Genomic DNA, 9,114 nt, shown 5'->3' with positions numbered 1-9,114 from the left:
CATTGAAAACTTGAGGCATGAACAGAAAATGCGTAAAAAACGCCTGACAGCATTTACAGGAGCTGCAGTTTCTGTGGAATCGTTTTTGCCGAGTGTTTCAGCTCAGTTTATGTGTCTTCACTGGCCGGCAGTGTGTGTGTGTGTGTGCACACAACATTTTAATTGAGACTGATAAATGATGACTGAATTGAAATATATTATTTAGGAATAAGAGCAATGTGAGATTTGAACATCACAAGTCATTTCCTTGTTTTATTTACTGCCTCACAGAATGAATAAATTACCACCTCCCTTTTTTATTCCGCCATCTATCATCACAGGTAAACAGTGTCCCTACAACATGAGGTTTGAAGAAAGTGCTTTTCCTTGCGTGGATACTTGCACACATCAGGAGACAAGATTAGTGTGTGAGGACCACAAAACAGACGGCTGCTTTTGTCCTCCCGGTTAGTTCTTTTCACATGTAAAATGTGTATTTTGTCATTGTTAATTCAAAATTACCCAATGAACTGCTTTTTTTCTCTCAGGAACGGTGTTTGATGATATTTCTGAGAGGGGCTGCATCCCTCGGTCTGAGTGTCAGTGCAAGCATGACAGAATCTACGACTCCGGAGACGTTTACAGTCATGAAAATACAAACTGGTATGCATGTTTTAAGGTGTTTAGAAAATTTATATTTATTTTTTGCATTATGTGTTTATCTGGTTTGTCATACAGACAATTGTTTTCTTTTACAGTACCTGTTCAAAAGGGAGATGGGAATGCGACAGCTTTGAGACACCTGTTGCCACATGTGCAGTTGAGGAAGGTTCACATTTCACAACATTTGATGGTACAACCTTTACCTTTCATGGAAACTGTCGCTACACCCTGGCCCAGGTGGAAAGCAAGGTAAACGCATATTTAATAATTTACTGTTGTTAAAAAGAATACAGTGTAAGGGTGGAACTTTAAAAAATAAGTTGATTTCTCTTATTTATGGAGTATATTCATATGTTTCAGGATGGAGCAAGTCCAAATTTTACCATCCGAGCCTTGCTGGAACCATGTGCCCAAGAAAAGTATGACACTTGTTTGAAGGCTTTAAAACTCCATCTGCACGATGATCATGTAAGTTAAATGCTAACATTTTTGGATTCACTTTCTAGATTCACACTGACATTTAAATCTCACTGATGAAACACTGTATTTCTCTAGGTCTTAATGTTCACATCTGATGGCACAGTTCAGCATGATCACAAAACCTTGACTTTGCCGTACTTCTCAGGTAGGTGAGACGATTAAAGGAAACTCACTTTACCATGCTGTTCTGAGCTTACATCAGACCTGATCTCTCTGACTTTATTTATAGGGGAAATTAGAATATTTCATGCTTCTTCCATTGACATCTTGCTTTATGCCAAGTTTGGCCTGCAAATTCAGATCCAGCGTTTACCTGTCATGCAAGTCTACATCAGTTTGGAAAATAGCTACAAAAATAAGATGAAAGGTAAGTTTGATATTACTTTTGAAGTCATCCAACTTTATTTAAGGATCACTTTTCAAATGACGAGTGAAACCTCAGTCACTTACCCAGACACAGCTCAAGCATTTGATGTTTCAACCATGTCTTTCAGGTTTATGTGGTACCTTCAATGATGTCTCTAATGACGACATGATGACTCCACAGGGGCTCACTGAAGGATCTCCATTAACTTTCAGTAACTCTTGGAAGGCTAACACACCATGTGCAGACAGAGAGGAAAGACTCAATAATCCCTGTGATCAAAGTTTAATTACTGGTAAAGCTTTTCTTTTAGTTGAGCAAGTAACAATATGACTAAAATTTCTTTTAGCATTTTAAAAGTTATTAGACGTGTGAAAAATATATATATTTTTTGTATTTACTCATAGAGCATTATGCCAAACACTGGTGCGAAATACTTCAAAATCCAAATAGTACATTTGCAAATTGTCATTCAGTATTGGATCCTAAAATATACTATCAGGTAAAGCATTTTTTTTTTAATGGACTTTTACTACCTTTGGCTGGACTGTAATTTACCTAGCGTATTCGTTTTTATCTGCAGCGTTGCCTTTATTCAACCTGTAACTGTGAAAAGAGTGAGGACTGCTTATGTGCCGTCTTGACCTCTTATGGTCGAGCTTGTGCAGCGAAGGGGAAGTTTGTGGCAGATTTTGGAAATGTTTGTGGTAAGGTATTTTTCATTTTTATAGGACTGATGACTATTTGACAATTTGTCAACTAGTGAACACAATTAATTAACTCTCATTTGTAAGCAACAAAACAGTCCAGTAACTACCCCTTATTATCCATAAAACAGAGAAACACACAAAGAGCTGTCCAGCAACTCAGATCTTCACTTACAATCACCGGAGATGCCAGCTGACTTGTAGTTCGCTGAGCTCAGATCAGCAGAGCTGCACTTCAAATTTCTTGCCTGTGGTTGGCTGTTTCTGCCCTGATGATCTCTATCTGAATGAAAACGATGCTTGTGTACCCAAAGAAGAATGTTCCTGTTTCCATAAAGGAGAATACATTGAGGCAGGAAAGTCTGTAGACATCAATCGTGAGCACCTGTAAGTCTGACATAAAGTTTAATAATATCCTTGATTTTTAAAATTTAAGTATTTGTAATAGCGCATTGCATTTCTTTGTTTTTTTTTTTTATTATGTTTTGTGCTTTCTTTAGTGTGTGCACAAATGGAAGACTTTTAAGCCATTCTCCAAAAAAAAGCCCCCCAGGTCAGTCATCAAGCTGCTCATATCTATTTTTGCCCACATCTTTCAAATGTAGAAGAAATTGATTTATGTAAATTAATTAGGTCACTATATGAATATGTAACGTTTCTCCTTTTTGTTCAGAATGTAAACCTCCAAAAGTGTACTTTGACTGTTCCAATGCCACCCGTGGAAGCCCCGGACCACAATGTGCTAAAACTTGTTTAAATCCGGATAATGTTTGTGTGAGTTGCCAACATGTTGATCTGATTTATTCATAGCTCTCTGTATCCATCAATGACATCATTTCAATGCATCTTATATTGTTATTTGATCCTCCTGCATTCTATTCTGCTTTTGTGAAAGAGTTATATGGAGACAATTTAACCACACAAAACATACATCTTCCAAATGCCCGAATATTCCCTCTTAACACCACAGATATGAAAAGACTACAAGTGTTACAATACTCCAAGGCAGCACTTATGAATTCAGTACAACATGTTTGTCAACTGTCTCTCCTGCAACAGTGAATTTTCTCTTTCAGACTCATATAATTTCTCTTCAGGGATGCTCATCAAAAGAGCCCCAGAAGTGAAGCTGAGTAGTCAATCATGTATTGTTGAAAGGAGAAATTATTAAATATTTGTCCAGTAGCATTGCTGATTTTAATGTTTTTGAAAAATTGCTATGATTATAACCATGATAATGGTAATGAGAGGAATCTTCCACTAAAGTCTACCCCCTGAATAACAATCCAGAGGGTTTTAGGGATTTGCTCCATTTTCTATTGTCCACTGTTTTTAATGGCCTTAGCTACCATATTGCTCTGCTCTTTTCCACTATTTACTTTTTCCTGTTCATTAGTTGCCATCATTTGGTCTCTGCTGATAATCAGTTGTGAATGTTTTTGTGGTTTATATGATGATTATGGTGCTCTGGTTGGCATGATGATAATAATGTTAAATCAGCTCTCAACTAATGTTCCTAAGATGTAAACTTCAAGTCCTTCAGATTTCCAGGTTAATTTTATATTTGCAACCATCTTTATTTCATCCTAAACTTAGAAGTTATTTTAGGTAAGAAGGCCTCAGATGCCTCATGTCATTAGTTGATTCTCAAAGATCAGTTCCAACATAATTTAACTTGGTGTTTGTTCAGAGTTGAACTTATAGGAAATCATAAGTAAGCTGGACATCATAAGGCCCCATCTTTCCATACATGGAAAGTGATGTTGAAGAAAGACAAAACCTTAGTTTCTATTGTGGAGTGGTTGAGATATTTTTAAATCCGTAAAAAAAAAAACACACATTTTTTGTACTTTACTGGTTTCTTTCTTTTTGTTGTACATACACTTAAATGGTCTATGGTCAAGTTTTTGCTGGAACATTAAAGAACAGTATAATTATGAATAAGCAGCTCAATAGGCCTATTTGTCATGTTTCCTGACATAAAAGCAGCTAACCTCCACCTTCCAGTTTTGAGTGTGGTTTTAGCTCAAAGATTATCCAAAAAATCCACAAGGCAAGCATTAATCAGCTCACATAACAGACTACCATAATTCTTAATTTTTCCCTCAAAATAAGCACAAAGGAGAAAGTGACCAAGGGGGGAAGGAACAAAGATTTTTAAAAACTTTCTCAATATAAAAAATAAAATAAATCACACAAATAAGTATTTGTGTTTCTATTCCAATTTCTGTGTATTTTTTTATTCTTTCAGGACCCAACAGAGTGTGAATCTGGCTGCATGTGTCCACCTGGTCAGCTTGATGATGGCAATGATTCCTGTGTAAAACATGTAAAAGAGTGTCCATGTCAGCATAATGGTCAGTTTTATAAATCTGGCAATCACATTTTTCAAGATTGCAACAGATGGTAAGAAAACCCATTCTCCATCATTTTAAATTAAAGCTCTTGTAGAAATTAATGTTTCAAGGCTTATGATGATAATGATTTCCTTTCCCTGCTCTCAATGTATTTAGTACTTGCAAACTTGGAAAATGGGACTGCACAAAAAATAAATGTCCAAAATCCTGTGTTATTTATGGAAGTGGGCATCACAAGACGTTTGATGAGGAAAAGTATGAGTTTCAAGGAAAGTGTTCCTATGTTGCTGTCAAGGTAAATTCATCATGTAACAGTAACTGAAATAACAACTGCAGTACAGATCTTCAGACAAGCTCCACTAAAAGAGCTTTTTGTTAGGTTTCTTAATGACTTAACAGTACTAAACATTTCTAAAGCATTTAAAAGCCATTTTGTTTTAATAACTACTGGGCATGGGCAAATTGATTAATTAAAATAGTCACTAGAAAACAAAATTTAAAAAAAAAATGCTATTTTAAAGCGACTGCATGTGTGGATATGTAAGTTTGTGCCCATGGGTACTGTAACAAAAAAGCATATTTGTTATTTTAATTAGTAAAAATGGAAAGATTAAAAATACACTGTTGCCCTCTTTTATAATAGTCTGGTGAAAGAAAGCATCTTTACTATTTTAGCCATTCATGATCTTGATTTCTGTGTGTAAATTTGATTATTTGATCAGTTAATTCTGTTTTTTATGGTAGTGAGGCACAATATTTAATTAACTTCTTTTTGTTTAGAACAAATGTTCCAACAAAACAGTAGGCATCAACTTTGAGGTTATCACAGAAGATGAACTATGTGGATCAACAGGCACAACCTGTTCCAAAACTGTACTAATTCAGCTGGGGGTAAGAAGTTAATCTTCATGTTATTGAGAGTTTTTAAAAATGGAAGTGTACAAGCAATTAATATTCTAAAACTATAATTACTACAAATGTAAATGTATTTTTTCATAATTACTGAAATCTCCTTGTCATTTTAGACAGCTGAAATCAAGCTCTCAAATGGAAAATTTGAAGAGAACAATTTGGAAAATAATAGGAAAAAATATAGCATAAGAAAGCAAGGTTCATATATTGTGGTGACATCCGAGATTGGTCTGACGGTGATATGGGATCGCAAAACATTTTTTCTGATCCAACTGGACCCAAAATTCAACGTAAGTCATATTGATTTTTCTATGTGGAGCAGAGGAGATAAGATTTGGTCAGGATGTGGCTCATTTGGGGACTGAGGTTTTATGAGAGTTCTTTTGTTTTTTTCCAAAGGCACGTTTCTAAGCAGTTGAAAAAGGCATAGGTCAACATTGTTGCAGTGGGAAGAGTAACCCCTACCGTGCTCACATATATAATTCACTGAATCTCACTGTTTTCAACCACAAACTTAAGAAACACCCAGTGTGAATAAGAAGCTTCAGAAAAAAATAATTATTGGCAGAAATGTGCCAGGGCTAATGATCCTACTTTGGGCTTTTATTATTGGAGCTGAAACAATATTTAATTTCTACTACAGAGGCTTAAGGATATGTATGCATCAAAGGTTGGCAAAATGACTGGGAAAATATCTGCATTTTAAATACAGGGCAATGTTATTGTTCTATATATTATTAGATTTTTTTGGCTACTCTGTTTTTCTTGCTGTCCTTAGAAATGTTTGTTAAAAGACCATTAGAGCTAAGACAACCTACCTAACCTCTGACCCCCAATGAAAAACGGGTGCAAAATGGTTGATCTTGCAAGTCATCAAAGATACATTATACAAAGTTGGGGTCAAGGTGACTGCTGTAAAGTGACTGTTGTGTGTTTGCACAGGGTAAAGTGTGTGGCCTGTGCGGAAATTTTGATGAAAATAGAAATAACGACTTCACTACCCAGAGTGGGATGTTAGTGACCAGCTCATTGGAATTCGCAAACAGCTGGAAAGTGGGTAGCTCGTGCCCAAATGTGGAGGAAAACACTGATGCATGTAAAAAAGCACCCCACCGAGAGTCTTGGGCGAAACTGAAATGCAGCATTATAATAGATGAATTCAAAGAATGTCATACCGAGGTAACGATGGCGCTGTCTTTGCAATATGTCAATCTGAAATTATGAAACAAAGTGCTAATGGTAAAAGGATAACTCTCAATACTTAAACAGGTAGATCCCCATCCATTCTATGACAACTGTGTTAAAGACACATGTGCCTGTGATTCTGGAGGAGACTGTGAGTGTTTCTGCTCAGCTGTTGCAGCTTACGCCCAAGCTTGTAATGAGGCTGAAGTATATGTTGCATGGAGAACTCCAGACATCTGTCGTAAGTAGATCTGTTTATTTATTTATATATATTTGCAGTTTGAATATTGAATTTTCAAATTTATTACAAATATTTTGAGTAAGTTTCTACAGATTACAAAATACCCGAGCATATTAAGTTGGTCTCAAAGTATCAATAATATAGACTTATTTGAAAAGGACAGAAACAGATTTTTTTAAAATTATTATTCATTCTAAAACAATGTTTGCACCTCTCATTCACATCAAGGGTTTTGGGGTTTTCTTAAAACACTTTACAAAAGGGATAATATTAAAAACTGAATTTGTGGAAAATGTATGTAGACTAGGTACACAAAGATTTTAAGAAACATCTCTGAGCATTAACCTGTTTTATGCATACCCACAATTGGTGTCTGCATCACTGACTATAAAGAGCTGTTTTAAGGCGTTTTCCTAATCTTCTTTGGTTTGGCTTGACGTTACCACTATTGCTTTCAGGTGTAAACAAGTTAATAACTGACAGGAAATGGTTAGTTGTAGGTCTGTAATAAGATCTTGTAGAAATAAAATGGGACTATTTCAACAACTGTCTCACAAAAAGTATTAGAATCTGTCTAACTGACGTGATCCAGGCATACCAAATCCCTAACATGTTAATAACTTATAAACAGATGAATACAGACTCCAGGGATAAGTCGAATTGCTGCTTACAAGTAGAAAGAGATACAGCAGGGATGGCAAATCACATTTTAACAACAGCATAATATTGCTTTTGGATTGTAAAAAGTGTGCTTTTGAGAAGTGCAGGGGACTTAAAATTTAAATGATTGGCAAGTGTGGAAATCATTTAAAATTAGTTGTGCTAGACCACAAACATATTAAAAAGATCTTTGCTTTAAGAAACATTTCTGTTTCTGGTGATTTTAAAGGAATTTTTGTCATGAAGACAACCTCATAAATTTGTGGAAAATGTATGTAGACTAGGTACACAAAGATTTTAAGAAATCTTTGTGTACCTGGATATTTTTACTACCAACTGACATAAAGATGGAAATTCAGCTAATTTTAAATAAAGCTTTAAGACTAAAACAGACAACAATATTAGATAAGAAATATACAAAGTAGTTTATCCTGAACTTGTGATCATAACAGATAGTGCCTGTTTCCGCAGTGAGATCTAACAGGACATTTGAAGGAATTTTAAAAGACATATTACATTGCAGTCTTTACACATTTATTTATACCAAATCATTTTTTCAGCTATCTTTTGTGATTTCTACAACAATCCAAATGAATGCACATGGCACTACTCCAGCTATCCTCCAACGCACTACAGTCCATGTTTGAACTGCAGCCAAACTGTCTTAAGACTTGAAGGTGAGATGTTCATTTAACCTATTTTACATTAAAACAATTAATACTGCTGATTAAACTTTTGAAGTTTAATTAAATTTAAATTTATGTTTATGATTTCAAAATATCATGTTAAACACTTTTTGGTGACACTTTATTTGAAGGGGTGTGCATAAGACTGACATGATACTGTCATAAACATGACATAACACCTGTCATGAACATAAAGAAGTCTTTATGAATGTTTATGACAGTTGTCATGAAGTGTCATTCGGTAAATAATGACACTTTTAATGCAAAGTTGCTCTAAAAGATGCATTAAAAGTCCATTAAAAGTGCCAACTTTGCATTGAATTATCATAATTTACAAAATCATGCAAAGTTGGCAATTTTAATGGACTTTTAATGTAACTTTTAGAGCAACTTTGCATTAAAAGTGTCATTATTTACCAAATGACACTTTAAAACAACTGTCAAACATTCATAAAGACTTGTTCATGTTCATGACACTGTCATGTCAGTCTTATTCACACCCCTTCAAATAAAGGATTACCCACATTTTTTTCAGTATATAAGGAACATTATATTTATGTACTGTAAACTTGCATGATGTTCCACAGGTTGTTATCCTAAATGTCCGGAAGAGAAGCAATGGTTTGATGAGAATAAACAGCAATGTGTTGAAGCATGTGACTGGACAGCATGTACAACAACCACTACATCTACAACCATTTCAACAACAACTGAAACACCCACTACAACCATTTCATCAACTGAATCTACAACTACACCCACTACAACCACAACCACTACAACTGAAACACCCACTACAACCATTACATCAACTGAATCTACAACTACATCCACTACAACTACAACCACTACAACTGAAACACCCACTACAACCATTACA

The 9,114-nt window shown here is 35.1% G+C and overlaps 2 protein-coding genes across 2 annotated transcripts in view; both read left to right on the top strand.

The window, feature by feature from the left end:
* Positions 1-275, top strand: part of LOC106941006 (mucin-2-like) — a 6,898-nt gene extending 6,623 nt beyond the window's left edge. Inside the window, exon 14 of the mRNA XM_015023910.1 lies at positions 271-275. Within this exon, the coding sequence (XP_014879396.1) occupies positions 271-275 (5 nt within the window). The remainder of the gene's footprint in view (positions 1-270) is intronic.
* A 32-nt stretch (positions 276-307) lies between these two features.
* LOC106941005 (mucin-2-like) lies at positions 308-9,111 on the top strand (the record flags this gene model as incomplete). Its single annotated transcript, XM_015023908.1, has 20 exons — positions 308-446; positions 528-642; positions 738-891; positions 1,003-1,110; positions 1,198-1,267; positions 1,352-1,489; positions 1,617-1,781; positions 1,894-1,988; positions 2,070-2,193; positions 2,325-2,580; positions 2,694-2,746; positions 2,867-2,967; positions 4,445-4,599; positions 4,707-4,845; positions 5,331-5,441; positions 5,576-5,752; positions 6,405-6,641; positions 6,732-6,888; positions 8,109-8,225; positions 8,822-9,111. Coding segments are annotated over exons 1-20 (2,868 nt in total), but the record flags the coding sequence as incomplete, so codon positions are not given.
* Positions 9,112-9,114: the final 3 nt, after the last annotated feature.

Source organism: Poecilia latipinna, unplaced genomic scaffold (genome assembly GCF_001443285.1).
Source record: "Poecilia latipinna isolate Pla-1442-1.1 unplaced genomic scaffold, P_latipinna-1.0 Scaffold3451, whole genome shotgun sequence".
Classification (NCBI taxonomy): domain Eukaryota; kingdom Metazoa; phylum Chordata; class Actinopteri; order Cyprinodontiformes; family Poeciliidae; genus Poecilia; species Poecilia latipinna.
Note: the sequence above shows the minus strand (reverse complement) of the source record. Positions and strands in the feature narration are given on the sequence as shown.